At 36.9% G+C, this 24,190-nt stretch overlaps 2 protein-coding genes across 2 annotated transcripts in view; one reads left to right on the top strand and one right to left on the bottom strand.

Annotated features, from left to right (window-relative positions):
* LOC121389432 (hemicentin-1-like) overlaps window positions 1-24,190 on the top strand; it is a 49,190-nt gene that overhangs the window by 21,463 nt on the left and 3,537 nt on the right. The gene's annotated exons all lie outside the window — the stretch shown is intronic.
* Window positions 17,305-19,391, bottom strand: LOC121389433 (E3 ubiquitin-protein ligase TRIM56-like). Its single transcript, XM_041521061.1, has one exon. The coding sequence runs from the start codon at window positions 19,174-19,176 to the stop codon at window positions 17,470-17,472; it is 1,707 nt and encodes a 568-aa protein (XP_041376995.1). The 5' UTR covers window positions 19,177-19,391; the 3' UTR covers window positions 17,305-17,469.

Here is a 24,190-nt window from a genome sequence, read left to right as displayed (position 1 = left end):
GTAATTTTAAATTATAATAGGGAGACATAATTAAGGAATGAAATTATACCCTATTAGTAACGGGTTAGTGCCTTACGTTAAAAGATGGGGTAATTCGGGGTCAAATTAAAGTCAACCCCCTCGTCCGTGGTAAATTCGACTACAAAGAACTGTAAAAAATTCCCCCGCCGGTCCACCCAGACAGTTTTAAGGCCATGGGAAATTAAACACTACACCCTTTCTCTCCACTAACATAAAACTCCCACTGTTTTCAACAGGGTAGGAGGTAAATTGGATTAACCAAATAATTTACTGAAATGAAAGGGTAAATCCCGATTTTACAAACAGACAAATTAAAATTCTTGACTGTCACATCAAAGTAAATTCCCCCTGTACACATAGAAGTAATATCCCCTGTGCACATACAAATAAAATCTTGATGGCCGTAGCAAAGTAAAATATCCGCTTTGTCCGGGCAAGTAATTCCCCCCTTAACCCAGTAGCGTAAAATTTGACTGTCCGTTAAAGTTGTCCCCTGGGAGTCATAATTCCCACTTAAAGAAAAGGGTTGATGTGTTTCAAGAAATATCCGCGTTTGCAAAGTAAATCCCACTGTAAAATACAAAAATATTTGTGTTTTAACAAAGCAAAGTAATTTTGACTTAACCTTACAGATGGAATGGACATTTCGTTTTAGTTACAAAACCAATCAACCCTTTGGATTGGGGGGGGTAGCCATTGTAAACTTTCGGCTGTGGCGGCGGTTTTGGGATCGCCCCGCGTGGGCCCTTGGATATCCCCTTCCGGCCATTTCCCAACTGGTTTAAAAGGCCGTGGTATTTCATCCTTTTTGGGAGGTGCATATAAAATCCCTTGTCTAATGGAAAAAATGATGGGGTTTTCCTCTATCAATTGCTGTTTGAACCATATATATATAATAATGTTTTAGTGGTGGTTAACAAACAAACTTCCTTTGACGCCTAAGTAACCAAAGGTAACGACCATAGGGAACTCCCTTAAAACTTTCTTCAAGCCCTATGGTTGGGCAACGTGCCCATGGTAAGCTTGTTGAATGTGGTGTCAGGATGTCCCCGTCGGGGGGTGGGTTGGGTTTTGTTGGATTTGTCCCCTGGTTAACAAACCGGTTTTTTACTTCCACTTTTATGATGCCCAAAAAAACCCTTGCTCATGGGTGCCCAAATGGGAAGGGGTTTCCTTTCAATCTGTGGCCATTGAAACCAAAAAATTGGTTTTGGGTGGAAACAAAACATTTTTTTTTCTTTGGTTTTTACTTAAAAGTATTGCCAGGTTTGTTCTGTCTTCGGTTTAATGGGTTGCACCCCGGGTTTCCTTTGTGTTTGTGCGTGGGGGGGGTTCGTTTTTTGGTGTTTGGTTTGTCCACCTTAAGACTTTCACTAATCTATTTTTTAACATCCAAATTTTTTTCAGTTGTTTTCCCCAGCCACATTAAAGGTTAACTTTTTCCGGGTTCACAATGGGAAGGCATGTTCGCTCCCGTTTTTCTTTAACATCCTTTATGTGTTTAGACATATTAGTTCTATTTTCATTAATATTACCAATTGATTTTTCTATATTTTCTTTGCACATTTCTAGTTCTACTTTCGTTTTGGTCAGGCTGGTTCGAGCTTCTTCGACAACATCGGCGATATCTTTTGTCTTATGACCTTCATGGTTTGTATGTTTACAATCTCGACAAATCATCTTACTGCAGGGTAAACAATAAAATCTCAGCTTTTCGTCCTTGTGTTTTTCGCAAAATGTTTGCTTTGACAAAAATGTTTTTTCTGTACTGGAATCATCCAGATTTATTAACAGGTGAGATCGCGAGACGGGAAGAATTCGATGACCTTTTGTACACGTGTCACACAGCAGTATTTCACACTCACGACACGAGTGAGTCGCACGCTGCTCACACACCCCACAACACTCACCACCACTGTGGACTTGCTTCTCCGCCCTGGCCTCAATATAGAAGTTAGTCTGAAAGCCCGTCACTCCCTCCTCGGGTAAGGTCACTTGATAGCGACACAGAGGACACGGGAACTGACCGTCCTTGGATGATGACGACACAAACTTTTGTAGACATTCCAGACAGAACGTGTGGAAACATGGCAGAAGTTTTGGCTGGTTAAAATGTTCAGTACAAATACTGCAAGTGTCGGAGCTGATGTTCGAGCCTGTCGCCATGTTTCTAGTTTCACTTCCTTGTTATGACATCACGTGACAGCGTTGCCATGTGCAGATTGCATAGTACCAAAGAAGAGAGTTCCGTGTCAAAGTTCGAGGTGCACCAAGAAATATTTATGGAGTAAAAACAGCTGTGAGTGTGATTGGCAGTAATATGTGACATTGATTATTTGTGCAAATACTATTATCCATTGACAATAAATAAACACACTTTTATTTGTTATACGGTTGTTATGCAGTATATACCAGAGGTTGAAACTAATGCGGGGTATCCCCAAAAATGACGGTTGCTATTAAAAACATTAATTAACTCTCTTAAATGGTATGTGACCCCCCCCCCCCCCCCCCCCCCCATTTTCTTGCAGGTAGATTAGATGTGAGGTGTCACACTTTTTATTGCTGTACTTCCTGGGTGTGTTGATACGCTGCGTGTAGTCATGTGACCAAGCAATCACAGTCGCTTCCCAGCAGTCTTAGCTCTGTGCATTAGAGGTTTGGTATCCACTATCGTAGTACTGTAGGGTGGTGTATTCGTGGGTATCCACTCTCGTAGTACTGTAGGGTGGTGTATTCGTGGGTGTGCATTATGGGTAGGACTAAAGGCAATGTGAAATATATATTGTTCCATATTATTTCAGTTATTAAAGTTTATTTAACTTTTTGGTTGTGTCATTGCTTGGTCACTATGATGTACGTTTAGATAAGTTATATCAGTTTTGTTAGTAAACGTTAACATTATCGGCAATAGGAATTGATTTGGTTTATTAGAACCTGCAATTTTGATTGGATTGATTGTCTGCGTGTAATATTAATCAGCATCATTGTCTGCATATGTTACAAAGTCGCTTTATTTTGTTTAACGTCACCACTAGAGCACATTGATGTATTAATCATCGGCTATTTGATGTTAAACAGTGTGTAATTCTGACATATAGTCTAGAAAGGAAACCCGCTACATTTTTCCATTAGTAGCAATGAATCTGTTATATACACCATCCCACAAACAGGATAGCACATACCACGGCCTTTGGTAAACCAGTGGTGCACTGACTGAGAAAAGAGAAAAAGCCGGCCCACCAATGGGGTTCGATCCTAAACCGACAGCACATCAGGCATACGCTTATCTGAGTGTGTCATGTCAGAACAAGCTGTTGTAACACACGCCTGTCATGGGCGCAGGTGTCGACTTTCGTTAGCTGATCCGTCCAGGACAGGAAACGTTTTAGGGTGGGTGGGAGAGGGGGTCGTTCGCGCTGACATGTTCAGTGGACACAAGCAGCCCGACAAGGGTCGGTAGCAGGCGAGGGTTGGTTTTGGTGCTATTGAAATTTGCAAATGGCCCATAGGATTAAGAACCAAATAGGAAATGTTGCGTAATTTCTTGAAGGTAATTTTGACGTATAATTTAACATGTTTCGTCAAAATTGAAAATTGAGCTAATTGGCTGATTTGACTTTGTTGAACGAAAGGTATTATCTGCGTATGTTGCCACACTTTTATATTGGGGCCACCCACGTTGTTAAGCTCGGTCCTGGATTTTTTTCCTTCTCATTTACAACTAATTCCATCTGCTTTTTATTCTGCCTTTTAGGGGTCATTTTCGGGTGCGGGACTTAGCCCAGTGGTAAAGCGCACGCATGATGCACGGTCGGTGTAAGATCGATCCCCGTCGGTGGGCCTATTGAACTATTACTTGTTTCAGCCAGTGCTTCACGACTGGTATATCATAGGCCGTGGTATGTGCTATCCTGACAGTGGGATGGTGTATATAAAAGATCCCTTGCTATTGATGGGAAAATGTAGCGGGTTTCCTCTGTAAGACTTATTTTATACGTCACAATTACCAAATATTTGATATGCATAGCATATGATTAATAAATCAATGAGCTCCAGGGATGTCGTTATATAAAACAAACTAACTTTAGGGGTCATTCAAACGCCCATTAAATGTTTTCTTTCACATGACATGAAGGTCAAAATTGAAGACCTTGCTTCTTGAAAAACGTAAGACATTTTGAAAAAAAGAAAGAAAGAAAGAAAGAAAAAAAAAAGTTCATGTAACTGTATTAATATATCATCTCCGTTAGATTTAAATACAACACGAAGTGACTAATAGTTTAAGAACATAAAGACATTCTATATGGATGGAAACTTTAGCTTGTCTCGGTGAAAACACTGGAATACTTCAAAAGTTATGGCATGTGTTTTCCTGTCTGTTGTTTGTCTTTTGGTGGGGATACCATATGCGACTACAGCGGGTTTCTTCCTTAGTTAGTGTGTGCGTGTGTGTGTGTCTGTGTGTATGTGTGTGTGTGTGTGTCTGTGTGTATGTGTACGTGTATGTGTGTGTGTTTGTGTGTGTATATGTGTGTATGTGTGTGTGTCTGTGTGTATCTATGTATGTATGTATGTGTGTGTATGTTTCTCTCTCTCTATGTGTGTGTGTGTATGTGTGTGTGTGTGTGTGTTAGTGTGTGTGTGTGTATGTGTATGTGTGTGCGTGTGTGTGTGTGTGTGTGTGTGTGTGTGTGTATGACAATAACCACATTCCCAACAGCTGTAAAGTAAAATCTGCTTAGGTTTCAAATACCCATGCCCTTTCCGTTTACCCAATCATGAAAGAGTTTAATACAGCTGAGGTGACTGCAGTTAGTATTAGTTAAGCAACGGGTGCATATAATAATAACAACCCTAAGAAAATTTAATCATTTTTTTTTGCTAGATTTTTTTTTTATTTATGACTTATGTAAAAATTCAAAATGTTTGACATCCAATAGCTGATGATGATCATTTTCTACTGTGTTGAACATATACACATGTTCACGCGTCATAATTCTAACGTCGAACATTTAACGTTTTTTTGTTGTTGGTTTTTTTTTTTTTTGTATTGTTTATTTGGTTTTTTTTTTGTTGTTGGGGTTTTTTGTGTGTTTTTTCAGTTTTTTTTTTTAATGGGGGGGGGGGGGGGGGGTTTGATCAGATGGACAGAAACTCCCTATGTATAACAGGTTTAGACACCAAGACAAGGAACTGAGATATATCAGGTCTAAAACTACATATTTTTGTGATTGTTTCACCAGTACACTTAAAACATCGAGTTTTATCTTTTATGTATGGTTTGGGGTTTTGGGGGTTGTTTTTATTTACTTTTTTGTATGACCTGGGAATATGTATAAGTTGAAAATAATTAATTAATATTTTTAAGCCACTTAATAATAAAGGAAAGAATTTTAAAATAATATAAACATATTGTAGACAGTATTAAAATTACACAAATCAAGCTAACATTTATATTTGCTGTTAGAGCAGTTTTCCGTTTTTTGTTTCTCCTCGATATATCTAAATCCTAGCTATTTATTACAAAACCGAATATCGCCTGGGGGTACAAGGGGGTACCGAATACCTGCAAGTTTAAACTTTCCACAGCTACCATGAGGCATATTTTCTTAGAGACGTCTGACATGATCGTCGTTTACTCACATTTCCCAGCTCACCGTATGGGAGCGACACCGGATATTGGTACTAAGCGAAGCAATAAAAATGTGTGAGGCAGCTACACGTGAAGTACGATTTTTGAAAATTACTACATTTATAAGTAACACACATGAACCAGATTTTACACATTCATTTATATCAATTTTCGCCATCAACCAAACCTAAACGTATACTGATTCAGTTGGATATTTTTGATAAAGCTCATTAAACAGGTCATCTAGTACCGACAAAATGTTGCGTCTGTCAACTTCATGTGCAGTAAAAACAGTTTCTAATTACTTAGATTCATACTTATTATGTCATTTCTGTTTGATTATTTTCTACTATTAACCTAAATGTGCAATTATTTTAGTTTCATTTTCAATCAACGTCAAAATCGCAAAGAAAAATATTTCAAAGGTGTATGGCGGCTTGTATATTATTAAACAAATATGTGTACGGCATATTGGTATGAGTGTGTATGTTTCTGTGTATGTGTGATGTGTGTGTGTATGTGTGTTTACGGCATACTGACAAAGACAGACATCTCAAACATGATTATAATACCGCATAGAGAATGTATAGGTTCTCATTTATTGATACAAAGTAGTGTCACCCCATCCCCCACCAACCAGTCATAGGCAGTGGGTGTTCCGAATATAAAATTGTGGTTTTATCCCAAAGTTTATGTAATTAATTTGTATTTACATAATACAAATTCAATTCTGGTTGGATCCAGCCATTTGGGACATGAATGATTTTCACGGCCTCAAACTACCTGAGAAAGATATAAAAACTGTGGCCACGGATCAAAAATTAAAGGGACATTCCTGAGTTTGCTGCAACAGAGATTTTTTAACGATTGTAATTACATATCATATATATATATATATATATATATATATATATATATATATATATATATATATATTTGTTTTTGCATAAAATATTAGTGGTTGTATATTAAACGTGTTTCTGATCGTTCAAATATTTGTACTAGGTTAAATTTCACTTTATTTTCCAAAATATTTTTTTTCGTACGTACAAAATTATTTAAAGACAAAACCAGTTTGGGCTTCTTACAAATATTAAGACAACCAGAAACACATTGAATATACAGACACTGATATTCTAAACAAGAAAATATATTTAATATGCAAGTTTAATCGTAGAAATATTTATGAATGGAAGGTGTCACTATATTGTCCATGCCAGTTATTCAAGTAGACGTCTTTGTTATTTTAAGTCATCGTTATTTCATGCGCTGTCTTTGTTGATATATTGAATGAATTAGTGGTTGGTCACTGAATTTGCAGGGGGTGGGACGTAGCCCAGTGGTAAAGCGTTCGCTTGATGCGCGGTCGGTCTGAGATGGATCCCCGTCGGTGGGCCCATTGGGATATTTCTCGCTCCAGCCAGTGCACCATGGCTGGTATATGAAAGGCCGTGGTATGTGTTATCCTGTCTATGGGATGGTGCATATAAAAGATCCCCTGGAGCTAATAAAAAAGAGTTGTCCATGAAGTGGCGACAGCGGGTTTCCTCTCTCAATATCTATGTGGTCCTTAACCATATGTCCGACGCCATATAACAGTAAATAAAATGTGTTGAGTGCGTTGTTAAATAAAACATTTCCTTGCTTCCTGAATTTGCATTTTGTAACATTTCTCTGACGAAGATCTTGGACTTTTTCCATTAATTTTCTGCGATATTCTGAAATGTTTCAGTGAAGCAGAATTTCTTTGTGTTTTACTGCTCTTTCTGTCTTGGGAGTAAACCTGTATATTTATCCAATCAATGGAATCTTTTTACCTACAATTCCATTTGCACTGTGTTTTTAGTCACTTGAAGACTTTTTCTCTGGTACATAATAATATACTCTGTCAAAAACGAAACGCATAGGCGAAATATTCATGGAATAATTTCGTTATTTATGATCGTATCACAGTCAAATTTGACATGAATATGTGACAATGTTCTTGCTATGGACTGACGACAGTGGAGGCGTTTTCGTCACCAAACAGCGTCGCACGAGGGCGCTGAAATCAGTACCAGCGAGCATTACAGCTTTAAATACCCATCACTACCCCAATCTTTTCCCCGAGTTTCACGTGCATTCGCCAAAATCTGACCATTTCACGCCGATTTCTGCATTTGTTGCACAACGTGCCACAAAGTGCGTTAAATTTGTTTTAGGGTGCATTTGGGCATGCTGTCCCATTCCAGGAACATTATACAAGAAACCACGATATTTTGTAAAATCAAACACTTTTCTTCTTTCCCTATCACCTATGCGTTTTTGTTTTGACAGAGTATATATAGAAAGTGTGCTATTTATAAGGTAAGTACCTGTGAAACAATATTCGTTTTTGGTTGATATTCGTGAGCCTGTTGACAGGACTCGACGAACAAGTTTCCTGTTCTGTCCATACCGTGTGTGCAGACATAAAGGGATGGATCGGAACATTTATGCCATCCCTTCTCAACAATAAATATATAGACCCATGATGTGGTATTAAATATTGTGAAGACACCCAAGCTGCTAACAAAATAGTGAAATCCCATGATATGCTGTAGAACAAGTGGTATTCTTTAGTGAAAAAAAGGCATGAAAGACCTCTATATGAAGTCTATGCTATTTGAAAGTGTCATTTTCGTGTTCTATATGACCCAGAAAACCCATATATAGATATATTACGCGAGGTGTAGGATCAAATACACGAAATGCGATGACATTTTGTCGCCATTTTGAATAAATTAAAGTTCCGGATATAAAAAGTGGTCGTAGACAAAAACATTCCGCCGGATTCGTGTTCAGTGACCAAAATGGCCATAGAAATGACAAGGCATATTTATCTAATGTAGAAAAAGTATTTATTTGCCCAAGCCTACTTCTATTAACTGCTTCTTTGCTGTACAGAATCTGCCATTATATCTAAACATAATACCCAGATATACATAGCTATTACAACAAAAATGTTGTATTTGTGTAACCTATTTGTACAAAACAAAAGTCAAACTATAAATAAGACCGTAATATTTACCCATAATGCTAGTCTCAGACTACTACGTGCCAGTCCAAAGTTGGCCAACTTTCTCCTCTCACAACTTCTACGACTGTCCAGTTGCTAAACAGCGCTCTTACAACTCGATTCTCGTCGTATAAGCCATTAGTTGTTAATTTGAAATCTATCGTAAACTTTTCGGGAGTTGGGAAAAGTACAAAGCAGCTGTCGAGTTAGCCAACTTCGTCGAGACAGTTGACAGTCTGAATCAACCATAATGAAGATTGTCGTCTGCTCTACAGAAATTGAAATTATATTTTCTCCGACGGTTCATCCTGTATTAATATACAAAATATGTGGCGTTCAATCTAGTAGAAACATCTAAAGAATACTTCAGCTAATTTAGAGTTTATTATGATAAAATAATCGAGAATATATAATTTCAACATTTGCGACGCAGACGACGACATTCCTCACTATGGGTAAGTATTGCAGTTTTATTTACATATTGATCAATATTTTCATTAAACTGCACATAAACATCGCTTACACATACCCGTGTAACAGATGATCCGTTACACACCCGTTGGTAAGAACATCTTGCGTTATTTTTTATAACATATACCCTGTTTACACATGTACGTGTTTCAAGACATACGACTGGCTGCTCCTAGGTGATGACCAGGTCACCACTGCCATACATCTAATGAAAATGTACACGATGGAAATCGATTACATTGTGACTCGTTGTCAAATTTTTTTTTTTTTTTGCTTTCGCCCGTTAGATACATATCCCACAACTTGTTTAAAAAAACAACTCGCTGTGAGATAAATGGTATCTATCGGCCACTCATGTATTATTCTCTATGTCTTCAACTTTTGAGACTTATGACTAGCTGTTGACCCGGTCACCAGAGCCATACCATCCAATGATATTAGGACGTTTGAAATAGATTGTTCTGTGACGTGTGAGCTAACCTGAAACTGATTACAGTATGACGTGTATGACGTATATAGTCTGTATATAGACGTATATATGGCTACTCGTATGTAATGACCAGGTCACCAATGCCATACATCCAATGAAAAAAACCAGCACGATCGAAATCGATTACATTGTGACGTATAGTTAAACTGACAATCATTTGTCTGTGACAAGTAAGTGCAAGGGCTGTAAATAACGTTTAGTCAAAAAAGATGTTAAAAGTGCTTAAAACTTGGTTTTTGAGGATATGTAAGAAATAGAATAATACATTCGTGTCCGTTAGATACAATTTATGTTACAACTCGTTGTTTGAAAACGTATCAAACTCGCTTTCGCTCGTGAGATAGATTTTAAAACAACTCGTTGTGACATAAGTGGTAACTAACGGCCACTCATGTATTATTCTCTACGTATTCCATAGAAACATAAATCCATTTTTGGCTTTTTTTTTTCCTTCCAATTTTGGTAGCCATCTTGAATTCAAGATGGCGGCTAAGCAAAATCTACATGGGTCAATATTTGAACTTGTTTGTAAGTTTTCTATTCCTTTACATATCGCTGTATGGTATTAAAATAAAGGTATTTGTCTAACAAAAATATATACTTCATAATAACAGCTATGAAGATGTTATTATATTTATAGGGCCTTTTTTTGTAAGAAAAATTTATAAACTTTCCTGTTATTTTTCCAAATTTAATATCAATAAACTTAATAATAAATAAATTAAGTACAACATTAAGTTACGTGTATGGATCTAAATACCTGTCCATACCTTTCCTGCATTAGGGAATAATACCAATTGTTATATAAACTGGATTGTCATACACAATAAGTGCATAATGGCACCACTATCCCTCATTTTGAGCCAAACTATTAAAAATGTGACATCACCTTGTATTGTGTATTATGCAGGTATATTTTAAATTGATATGCGTGCAGTATACCAAAAACGCTCTGTTTCGGTGTAAATGTTTAACATAGACAGTTATAGCTAGAAGTAAACACACAATAATGATTATAAATTGAGTTGCATGCATGCCTACTCTTTCCCAAATCGTAAAACAGCAGAGCAATTATTGCCGTCGTTGAGATATAGATTGCCGTCGGTTTGGGGCATCACCAATAGCACTTTTGTGCCACTGTATAAAAATTACTGTCGTCGGTAATGCTCCTCACCGACAGCAAAATGTAAAATATTTGTGTGAACATTATCTGCCAGTATTTAACACGGGTGTTTGGGTCCTGGTTGACATATATTGAAGGAATATGACTACATGTGTATACAGAAAAATAACTTTTCAGTCAAGTTTATTGCAAAAGTCAGTATTAAAAAATTGCCGTCGGCACACGCAAAATTGCCGTCGGTGGGTCCGTTCACCGACAGCAATTTTTTTTAATTGCCGTGGGTGATAAATTCATAAGTTCGAGCCCTGAAAACAGCACACCCATAGCATGACTTAATTGTGAATGTGTGTGTGTGTGTGTGTGTGTGTGTGTGTGTGTGGTGTGTGTGTATGTGGGGGGGGGGGGTTCTCCAAGCGTTATGTAATTGTATTTATTTATTTATTATTATTATTATTTTCTTCTTCTTTTTTTTTCTTTTTTTTTTTTTGGGGGGGGGGGGAGGGGGGTGGCGGTACGGCTTGAGATGTATGGAAAGCTGTTTAAAAAGATACAAGTGGAATATGATTGTTAATAAAAAAAATACATATACGATTTATGAACGATACATTTAACAAAATTGCATCAAAATATGTGTATTTTTATTCCCAAAACGTCATATCACCATAAAAATCATCTTTGCACATATTATTTTTCTATATATTATTTCTATAGGCTCACATCATCAGTTTAATACCATACAATGACAGGTAGAGGAATATCTAAATCACACAGATTAGATATGGCCGCCAATATTATTATGGGATAATATGCCAACAATGGATTTATCCATGTCAGGTATGCAAAGAAGCTAAAAATAAATACATTTTACAAAATATAGCAAAAGAATTAGTAAATTACAAAACAGTTCAGACTAGTAAGTTAATTAACGAGCGAGTTCTGTAAATAAGTTTTAGGGGGGGGGGGGGGGGGGGGGGGGGGGGGGGGCTGGTTTTTGAGGATGTATAAGAAATAGAATACTATATTCGTGTCCGTTAGATATCATTTATCTCACAACTCGTTCTTTAAAAACTCGTTTCGCTCGTTAAATCAGGCGCGAAAGTGGCACACACTCTTCCCCCGTCCTCTATTTTTGGTCAAACAATATATATTCCAGAATACACCCAAAAAATGCAAACTTATCCCGTCCACCCGTGAAGGACCTTTAAATTATACTTTCAAAATCAACAATGGGTTTTGGTCCCCTTCTATTAGAAAGTCCTGGGTCCACGCCTGTTAAATGGACATTCCTGAGTTTGCTGCTTTGTAAGATGTCTCCGATTAATAAAATATTTCTACGATTAAACTTACATATTAAATGTTTTTTTCTTGTTTAGAATATCAGTGTCTGTATATTCAATGTGTTTCTGGTCATCTTAATATTTCTAAGAAGCCCAAACTGGATTTTGTCTTCAAATAATTTCAACCTAGTACAAATATTAGAACGATCAAAAACACGTTTAATATACAGCCACTAATATTTTATGCAGAAAAATATATTTAATATGTAATTACAATCGTTATAAAGTCTGTTAGTCGATAACATCTTAAAACTTGCAACAAACTCAGGAATGTCCTTTTAATAAACAACGAATTAATTGACTGAATGTGTTTGACTTGATTTCGCTCGTTTGTTGGTTGATTGGTTGAGTTCAAATATTTGAACCCACAGAAAGTAGTTTGTCAGCTATTTGTCAGGGCGGACAGAGTATATCTATAAACAGTCGTCTCCGTGTGTTAAATATGTGATCACGCGTAGGATTTTATCTACAGCGATAACAGCACCGACGAAAACAACGGTGTCAACAGAATGACAGTCTAGCCCCTCGAATGAATAAAACATATTATGGGTGGTAAATCTTAACATAGAGGTGAATTTTATTTGTAGAATGCATGAAATTGCATTTCAGGACATCTAATTTTCAAAATCTAAATCTTGGTGCATCCATCTTAAAAAATGTAAAATACAATTGTTAGTGAAAATGATGTCCAGTCTCAATATATATGGTTTAACGATGACATTAAAGCAAATAACAAATCAGGTGTTTTTTTATGACTGTTGGTACAAGATAGGTATTAGATTTATAAACGATTTAATAAATGAAAATGGTTTATTTATTACATACCCACAATTTGAAAACATTTATAATCTTGATGTCAACTTTTTAAAATACCATGGTATTTTAAGTGCAGTGAAGCAGTATTGCAATACATTTCAAATAAAATAAAAAATAAAGTTGTAAAATCCTCTTCTTCCCTATAATAATTCGAATCTTAAAATAATGGTAAAGACAGTAAACACTTTTATAATATTTTATTGGATTCGAGATTTTTAAAAATACAAATATAATTTAAAATGGAAAAAAATTACACTTTAAATATCATGATGACTAGAAAATTATAAATACAATACTTTTTCGCTGCAAAGACAGCACAGAATTAAGATGGTTTCAATAAAAGATTATTCATAAAATATTGCCTACAAATAAGTTTTTACATAACATAGGATATATTGATTCACCTCTTTGCTCCTTCTGTAAACATGAAATATCAACATTAATACACCGATTTTGAGAATATAACAACGTCAGACAAATTTGGGAACAGTTAAAGCTTTGGATGCAAAAAAAAAAAAAACCACCCCAAAAACTGGTATAATAATGAACTTTACAAAAGAAAATATAATTTTGGGTTTTAAGACGAGTAACAATGATCCTATTAATGCTGTTATATTAATAACTAAGCAATTAATATTTAAAAGTCATTTGAAGGGTTTTATGCCAGATATTACATGGATACAAATGGAGACGAGTCTGTATTATAATATAACAAAACGCGTGGCATTCTCTTGTTGCAATTATGATAAGTTTGTGAAATTCTGATCTGTATGTCACAATTTATGCAAGGATTAATTATTATATATATATATATATATATATATATATATATATATATATGCAACCAAACGTCGTTATCTCGATGTTGAAGAGGCCGAACCAAATGGCTCAAGATCGAGATAATGGTGGATTGAGTTGAACCTAGCTTTTAGATGAAAATGACGTCATGGGACCATTTCCCGACCTCCAGATTCCCTGGGCTAATGAGTTAACATAGGTCGAGATAACGAAGTTCGACTGTATATCTCTTTTTAATTTATAATGTTCATATATTGTGGGGTGGATTTTCTTTCTGTATTTTGAACACTGCTTTCAGGATTTTGGTTAAAGCCAGGACTTGTATTGTTTATTTATAAACATTGGATCTGTTATGTTAATTTACTGTATTAACTGTATGATTATAAAATTTAAAAACGTTATATCATTAAATATATATTATTATCTGTATCTTGTTATGTAATTGTATTAAAAATATATAACATTCATAAGAACAATTCAAATTAATCAAAATACACATAACTAATTTTCTTTCAAATATATATGAATAATTTTCTTTCGTATTATCATAACCTATCTTCTGTAATAACATTATATTCTGCGTTTTAAAGAATACAATTCACTTTAGTGACGTCATCCAATTATAATTCAAAAGTTTGAAACTAAAATACTTATATTTGTTTCCAGTCAGTCGTATATTGATTTTAGATACTATTATTTTGCCACGAAGACATAAATACTTAAATTTCCCGATTGACACGGGTGGGTATAACAGATCTGTCGTTAACAAATAATGTTAATTCTTATTGACAAAATGTCAAATCATTTTCAAACCCATTACAATGGCTATCATCAACAATACGTAAACCAGTAACTTTCATAGATTTAAGTGTGAAACCATAAACCACACACACACACACACACACACACACACACACACACACATACACACACACACGAACACACACAGAGAGACAGACACACACAAACAGACACACACATACAGAGACACACACACGCACACACGACACCCCCCCCCCCCCGACACACACACACACACGCGCAGGAACAAACACACGCCACACGCCACACACGCTTGCACACACACGACACACCCACGCCACACCCACACACCACACACACGCACACACACACACACGTCTTGGTTAACATTTTGTGGAACAAACTATCTTATCAATAGTATAATCGATTACACTATCAACGTGATTTAACAAACTCTCTTATCAATAGTATAATCGATTACACTATCAACGTGATTTAACAAACTCTCTTATCAATAGTATAATCGATTACACTATCAACGTGATTTAACAAACTCTCTTATCAATAGTATAATCGATTACACTATCAATGTGATTTAACAAACTGTCATGTAAATTATCAAATGAAATAATGGCTATCTGCAGTTCAATTATTGAAGAAGAAGAAGAAGAAGAAGAAGAAGAAAAAGAAAAAGAAGAAGAAGAAAACGAAAACCATTCATGGACCTGAATAATGTCACTCAACTTTAGTAATTCTATGGGGAAAAACACAATTATACAATTTATAATACAAATTCTGGATTTCTACATACACAGTAGCAAAGTAAATACCTCGACTGTATACAGTAGCAAAGTAAATACCTCGACTGTACATGGTAGCAAAGTAAATATCCCGACTGTACACAGTAGCAAAGTAAATATCCCGACTGTACACAGTAGCAAAGTAAATAACCCGACTGTACAGAGTAGCAAAGTAAATACCTCGACTGTACACAGTAGCAAAGCAAATACCTCGACTGTACACGGTAGTAAAGTAAATATCCCGACTGTACACGGTAGCAAAGTAAATACCTCGACTGTACACAGTAGCAAAGTAAATACCTCGACTGTACACAGTAGCAAAGTAAATATCCCGACTGTACACAGCAGCAAAGTAAATATCCCGACTGTACACAGCAGCAAAGTAAATACCTCGACTGTACACAGTAGCAAAGTAAATATCCCGACTGTACACAGTAGCAAAGTAAATATCCCGACTGTACACAGTAGCAAAGTAAATACCTCGACTGTACACGGTAACAAAGTAAATATCCCGACTGTACACAGTAGCAAAGTAAATATCCCGACTGTACACAGTAGCAAAGTAAATATCCCGACTGTACACGGTAGCAAAGTAAATATCCCGACTGTACACGGTAGCAAAGTAAATATCCCGACTGTACACGGTAGCAAAGTAAATGTTCCGACTGTACACAGTAGCAAAGTAAATGTTCCGACTGTACACAGTAGCAAAGTAAATATCCCGACTGTACACAGTAGCAAAGTACACAGTAGCAAAGTAAATATCCCGACTGTACACAGTAGCAAAGTAAATGTTCCGACTGTACACAGTAGCAAAGTAAATGTCCCAACTGAACTTATTGAAATATTTATGAAATTTAGCTCATACAAGACACATACGGCTTAAATGTTGACTAATACATGATAAACATTCCATCCCTTTGTGCATATTGCATTTTCTTCACTAGAAAGTCTATGCACTCATCGACACCAACAATCATTACTAGTACAACATTATATTTATAAAGAAAAAAATATAAAAAACTTCAAACTATGCATTCTAGTTTTTCTTGGAATGTATACACGTTATACAAGTTTTAACACTGACATTTAAAACTCAACATCACAAAACAACAAGAGAAAAGACAGTCAATGTAGAAAAGAAAACCTGCCACCACATATACAGGAAGGTAATGTTTCAGTTAACGACGCACTCAACACATTTTATTTACGGTTATATGGCGTCGATTAGCAGCAAGGGATCTTTTATATGCACCATCCCATAGACAGGATAACACATACCACATAAAGATGATATGGGTATTTCATTTTAAGTTTCACATGAACAGAACATCACATACATCTTTGGCAGGTCAGACGTAAGACACTCTTTGGAATTGGGGCGGGGCGTAGCCCAGTAGCCCAATGGTAAAGCGTTCGGCTGATGCGCGGTCGGTTTGGGATCGATCCCCGTCGGTGGGCCCATTGGACTAAGTCTCCTTCCGGCCAGTTCACCATGACTGGTACATCTAAGGCCGTGGTATGTAATATCCTGTCTGTTGGACGGTGCATATAAACTATTCATTGATACTAATGGGAAAATGTAGTGGGTTTTCTAAGACTATATCAAAATTGCCGAATGTTTGACATCCAATATCTCGTGATTAATACATCAATGTTCTCTAGTGGTGTCGTTAAACAAAACAAACTTTAACTCTTTGAAAACGGAGCAGCCTAATGTGAACACAGGTGGGTGGGGGACGACCATACGAGTTACACGTTACACAAACTTTCAATTCAAGACCCCAATCATGGATTGGAGCGGAACGTATCCCAGTGGTAAAGCGTTCGCTTGATGTGCAGTCGGTCTAGGATCGATCCTCGTCGGTGGGCCCATTGGGCTATTTCTCGTTCCAGCCAGTGCTCCACAACTGGTGTAACAAAGGCCGTGGTATGTATTATCCTATCTTTGGGATAAAAGATCCCTTGCTGCTAATCGAAAAGAGTAACCCATGAAGTGGCGATAGCGGGTTTCCTCTCTCAATATATGTGTGGTCCTTAACCATATGTCTGACGCCATATAGCCGTAAATAAAATGTGTTGAGTGCGTCGTTAAACAAAACATTTCCTTCCTTCTTTCCAATCATGGATTGTACTTACAAGTCAGCAAAGTTATTCGACACTTGAAGTTAGTTACAAATCAGTCTATTCTGTAAATACTAATCACGCCGTATGCGTCACCAACCACAAGGTTTCCATTTGTGTTCATAGCTACAGCTGTGGGAGTAAGATCATACATTTCGTTGGTTGTTATAATTGAATTCTGAAATCCACCTTGAAGACTATACACAATAATCATATGTGTTTCACCATCCACAATATATACTTCCTGATTGTTTCCCCAGCACACATCTAAAGGTCTGAACTCTTGTCCGGGTTCAGCAAATGGGTTGAAGGTCAATGTTCGGATATCTCCGCTGGCAGTTTGAATACCAACCCAGTTATGCTCCTTGATAACCCAGCACGTGTCACCATTGTTATTAGTGTCCTTGTACGGAAACGGTTTCTTCAGGTTTGTGTAATCATCTGCAGGTATTTTGTTGTCTGGGTTGTCTTTGTTGTGTTTCTCTATCACACCATGAACTCCTTCACTGATCACCTTATCCAGACTAACTCTGAATGTTAATATTGGGGAAAGCGATTCTTTAAATAGACAAACATGACAATCTTTGCCTTGCACACTCAGAATGTTTAGACTTTTCGTCAAACATATAGAATGCACTGTAGACCCTGCATCAAAGAATGTTTCCAACACCTTTAGTGATGTAGGTTTTCTTGAAATTGGAAAAACATGAGTCATGACGTTACGGACTGCACACCTGACAACATCCAGCACACCTGGAGTCACTGGCGGAATGTCAGAAATATTCAAAGATTTAGAATCAAAATCTGAGTCAAGCTGCTGTTCCTTCTGTATTTCTGCGAGTCGTTGCTTCATCTCGCTGTCAGCTGTCAATACATCACACTCAAGTCCATCTTTCAACATGGCGTCCGTGCGATCAATCTGACTCTGTAGGAAACATTTTCTTTGTGTTAATCTACATTGTTCATCGGAATATTTCTTTTCGTGTGTTTTGTCTATGTCTGTCACTCTGTCTATCTCTATACGACGTGCCTTGTTTATCATGACAACCAATGAATCAGCAAGCTTGTTTATTTCTTCTTTAACATCCTTTATGTGTTTAGACATATTAGTGCTATTTTCATTAATATTACCAATTGATTTTTCTATTTTTGCTTTGAACATTTCTAGTTCTACTTTCGTTTTGGTCAGGCTGGTTCGAGCTTCTTCAACAACATCGGCGATATCTTTTGTCTTATGACCTTCATGGTTTGTATGTTTACAATCTCGACAAATCATCTTACTGCAGGGTAAACAATAAAATCTCAGCTTTTCGTCCTTGTGTTTTTCGCAAAATGTTTGCTTTGACAAAAATGTTTTTTCTGTACTGGAATCACTCAGATTTATTAACAGGTGAGATCGCGAGACTGGAACAATTCGATGACCTTTTGTGCACGTGTCACACAGCATGATTTCACACTCACGACACGAGTGAGTCGCACGCTGCTCACACACCCCACAACACTCACCTCCACTGTGGCCTTGCTTCTCCGCCCTGGCCTCAATATAGAAGTTAGTCTGAAAGCCCGTCACTCCCACCTCAGGTAAGGTCACTTGATACCGACACAGAGGACACAGGAACTGACCGTCCTTGGACGATGACGACACAAACTGTTGTAGACATTCCAGACAGAACGTGTGGAAACATGGCAGAAGTTTTGGCTGGTTAAAATGTTCAGTACAAATACTGCAAGTGTCGGAGCTGATGTTCGAGCCTGTCGCCATGTTTCTAGTTTCACTTCCTTGTTATGACATCACGTGACAGCGTTACCCTGTGCAGGTTGCATAGTACCAAAGAAGAGAGTTCCGTGTCAAAGTTCGAGGTGCACCAAGAAATATTTACGGAGAAAAAACAGCTGTGGATGTGATTGATAGTAATATGTGACATTGATTATTTGTGCAAATACTATTATCCATTGACAATAAAGAAACACACTTTTATTTGTTATACGTTGTTATGCAGTATATACCAGAGGTTGAAACTAATGTGGGGTACCCCCAAAAATGACGGTTGCTATTAAAAACATTAATTATATCTCTTAAATGGTATGTGATCCCCCATTTTCTTGCAGGTAGATTAGATGTGAGATGTCACACTTTTTATTGCTGTACTTCCTGGGTGTGTTGATACGCTGCGTGTAATCATGTGACCAAGCAATCACAGTCGCTTCCCAGCAGTCTTAGCTGTGTGCATTAGAGGTTTGGTATCCACTCTCGTAGTACTGTAGGGTGGTGTATTCGTGGGTGTGCATTATGGGTAGGACTAAAGGCAATGTGAAATATATATTGTTCCATATTATTTCAGTTATTAAAGTTTATTTAACTTTTTGGTTGTGTCATTGCTTGGTCACTATGATGTACGTTTACATAAGTTATATCAGTTTTGTCAGTAAACGTTAACATTATCGGCAATAGGAATTGATTTGGTTTATTAGATCCTGCAATTTTGATTGGATTGATTGTCTGCGTGTAATATTAATCAGCATCATTGTCTGAATATGTTACAAAGTCGCTTTATTTTGTTTAACGTCACCACTAGAGCACATTGATTTATTAATCATCGGCTATTGGATGTCAAACAGTGTGTAATTCTAACATATAGTCTAGAGAGGAAACCCACTACATTTTTCCATTAGTAGCAATGAATCTGTTGTATGCATCATCCCACAAACAGGATAACACATACCACAACCTTTGGTATACCAGTGGTGCACTGAATTGGAACGAGAAAAAGCCCAATGGGTCCACCAATGGGGTTCGATCCTAAACAGACAGCGCATCAGGCATACGCTTATCTGAGTGTGTCATGTCAGAACAAGCTGTTGTAACACACGCCTGTCATGGGCGCAGGTGTTGACTTTCGTTAGTTGATCCGTCCAGGATAGGAAACGTTTTAGGGTGGGTGGGAGAGGGGGTCGTTCGCGCTGACATGTTCAGTGGACACAAGCAGCCCGACAAGGGTCGGTAGCAGGCGAGGGTTGATTTTGGTGCTATTGAAATTTGCAAATGGCCCATAGGATTAAGAACCAAATAGGAAATGTTGCGTAATTTCTTGAAGATAATTTTGACGTATAATTGAAAATGTTTGTCAAAATTGAAAAATTTAGCTAATTGGCTGATTTGACTTTGTTGAACGAAAGGTATTATCTGTGTATGTAGCCAGACTTTTATATTGGGGCCACCCACGTTGTTAAGCTCGGTCCTAGATTTTGTTCCTTCTCATTTACGACTAATTCCAGCTGCTTTTTATTCTGCCTTTTAGGGGTCATTTTCGGGTGCGGGACTTAGCCCAGTGGCAAAGCGCACGCATGATGCACGGTCGGTAGGCCCATTGAGCTATTACTTGTTCCGGCCAGTGCTTTACGACTGATATATCATAGGCCGTGGTATGTGCTATCCTGACAGTGGGATGGTGTATATAAATGATCCCTTGCTATTGATGGGAAAATGTAGCGTGTTTCCTCTGTAAGACTTATTCTATACGTCACAATTACCAAATATTTGATATGCATAGCAGATGATTAATAAATCAATGAGCTCCAGGGATGTCGTTATATAAAATAAACTAACTTTAGGGGTCATTCAAACGCCCATTAAATGTTTTCTTTCTCATGACATGAAGGTCAAAATTGAAGACCTTGCTTCTTCAAAAACGTAAGACTTTTTGGAAAAAGAAAGAAAGAAAGAAAGGAAAAAAACAACAACAACAGATTCATGTGACTTTATTAACATATCAACTCTGTTAAATTTAAATACAACGCGAGGTGACTAATAGTTTAAGAACATAAAGTCATTCTTCCCATATATGGATAGAAACTTTAGCTTGTCTCGGTGAAAACACTGGAATACTTCAAAAGTATGCCATATGCGAATACAGCGGGTTTCTTCCTTATTTAGTGTGTGTGTATGTGTATGTGTGTGTGTGTGTATGTGTGTGTGTCTGTCTGTGTGTGTATGTGTGTGTGTCTCTGTGTGTGTATGTGTATGTATATATATATATATGTGTGTGTGTGTGTGTATGTGTGTGTCTGTATGTGTGTGTCTGTGTGTGTGTCCGTGTCTGTGTGTGCGTCTGCGTGTGTGTGTCTGCGTGTGTGTTAGTGTGTGTGTATATGTGTGTATGTGTGTGTTAGTGTGTGTATGTATGTGTGCGTGTGTATGTGTCTGTGTGTGTGTCTGTGTGTATGTGTGTGTCTGTTACTGTGTGCGTGTTATTGTGTGTTACTGTGTGTGCGTGTCTGCGTGTGTGTGTGTGTGTGTGTGAGAGAGAGAGACAATAAACACATTCCCAACAGCTGTAAAGTAAAATCTGCTGAGGTTTCAAATACCCATGCCCTTTCCGTTTACCCAATCGTGAAAGGGTTTAATACAGATGAGCTGATTTCTTAAATATATAATATTCATCTTGTCTATAAAAGATCTCTTGCTACTAATGAAAACATTTAGCGGGTTTTCTTTCTAAGACTTATGTAAAAATTATTAAAAGTTTGACATCCAATAGCCGATGATTATTATTTTCTATCTTGTGTTAAACATATTTAATATTCACGCGTCAAAATTCTAACGTCGAACATTTAGTTATGATTTTTTTTTTGGTGGGGTGTGTTTTTCATCAGATGGACAGAAACTCCCTATGTATAACAGGTTTAGACACAAAGACAAGGAACTGACATATATCAGGTCTAAAACTACATATTTTTGTGATTGTTTCACCAGTACACTTAAAACATCGAGTTTCATAATTTAACTTTTTTAACTTTTCTGTATGACCTGGGAATATGTATAGGTTGAAAATAAAATATAAAATTAATTAATATTTTAAGCCATTTAATAATAAAGGAAAGAACTTTAAAATAATATAAACATATTGTACACAATATTAAAAGTACACAAATCAAGTTAACATTTACATTTGCTGATATATAATTTTCGTTCAATTTGAATGTTCTTGACTGTCATTTTTTGACCATCAGCAACTGGTTTTTTAACTTTCCTGTCTAAAATGATTTAATGTCAGTAGAGACGTCTGACATGATCGTCGTTTAGTCACATTCCCCACCTCACCGTATGGGAGCGACACCGGATATTGGTACTAAGCGAAGCGATAAAAATGTGTGAGGCAGCTAGACGTGAGGTACAATTTTTGAAATTACTAGATTTATAAGTGTCACGGGGCCGGCACAAATAGGTGATATACTTTCTGGTATAATCGCCGAATTAGTTTGGCTCTTCCCGTCTAGGAAATAGGTGCTTTTTGTGCCCCGTAACAAGATCATTAAGGGAAGGTGTGACAGTAGCTTATATGACAAATTACTGGTATCCAAATAAAATAAACAACAAAAGACCAGGGTGAGTTTTAAAATGGTAATTATTAATATCACAATTACACCCAATACATATATTACATTTAAACATTAATAACAATGTCTTATAAGTATTTTCTTATTTGGAGTTACGTGGCAAGGAATGGATCGTTAAGTTAATAAGTTACCGTAACTTATTAAAACTCTATTGAATAAAGGTGTGTTAAGTAATAAATTATAGCTAACAGTAGTTGTAGCCATATATTTATATAATATAGTTATTTAAACTATTCAGTGAGTACAGGCTCTAAATACTTCAACACCAGACTATAACAGAGAACACATTCTACTATCAAGAAGCCCGCCTCTAACATTAACACATCTTAAGCACATCAACAACAATTATATTTACCAAAGTTTGATCCATGAATCCCTGCTACGTAACACCGCTTGTTTCCCAGTCACAATCGCAAGCCCCCTCTGGCTATCCACTCAGCCAATTTAAACAAAAGCTTATGCAATGAATCGGACGTCGCTGCGGGCACCGAAATATATTCCATAAAGGCTTGAAGAGCGCCTTCCTTACTTCTTTGGTGTTAATTAACGACAGTAAATGGTTAATTACACCTATCATGACACTTAGTCGTTACACGAAGATAACTGATTCTAAGTGTAACTTGGCTGACTAAACTACTGGTAATAATGGATTAATCGACTGATGGCCAATTAAATCAGTATACTCAACTATACACCAACAAGAGTAAATATGTTAGGTTTTTCTACAATATAATCATTAATATCATATAATATACCAGTCTTCATTACTAACCAGTAACAGGTACTGGTTCCCAGAGACTAGTTGTAAATATACATATTTCAAACTCAACAGTCGGTCAGTAGATAGTGAAGTTCTTTAGTAATTCCCATTAGAGGTACGAGGGAGGGGACCCACGATGTCAATCAATACTTTGGAAAAGGCTTCTCCTACTATGGGTATCAGTTTAAGGGGAGCGGGTGGAATTTTCTGATTTGGTTTCCCCACTACTTGACAGATGTGACAAGTCTTGCAAAACTCTGCAATTTCATCATACATTCCTGGCCAAACAAATTTTGACACAATACGTTCATACGTTTTCGTTCGTCCCAAATGTCCAGCAAACAAACTCTCATGACCCAAACTTCAAATTTCTGTTCTGTATATTTTTGGTACAACTACTTGGATCCTTTCTATGCCTAACCCAGACGTTGTTTTCTTCATGAGTACTCCCTTCTGCACATTAAAACATTCACTCGTTCCGTTTATCTGCGCGCGATCTATCACTTGTTCTCAAATATCCTTTAACGTCGGATCACATTTTTGTTCAATACACAATTTATCTTTACTCCAGGAAACATGGGGAATGCCCCTATATCGTGGACCAGCTGTTTTGTTTCTT

This window comes from Gigantopelta aegis, chromosome 14, assembly GCF_016097555.1.
Source record: "Gigantopelta aegis isolate Gae_Host chromosome 14, Gae_host_genome, whole genome shotgun sequence".
Taxonomy (NCBI): domain Eukaryota; kingdom Metazoa; phylum Mollusca; class Gastropoda; order Neomphalida; family Peltospiridae; genus Gigantopelta; species Gigantopelta aegis.
This window is presented reverse-complemented; position numbering and strand designations above follow the sequence as displayed.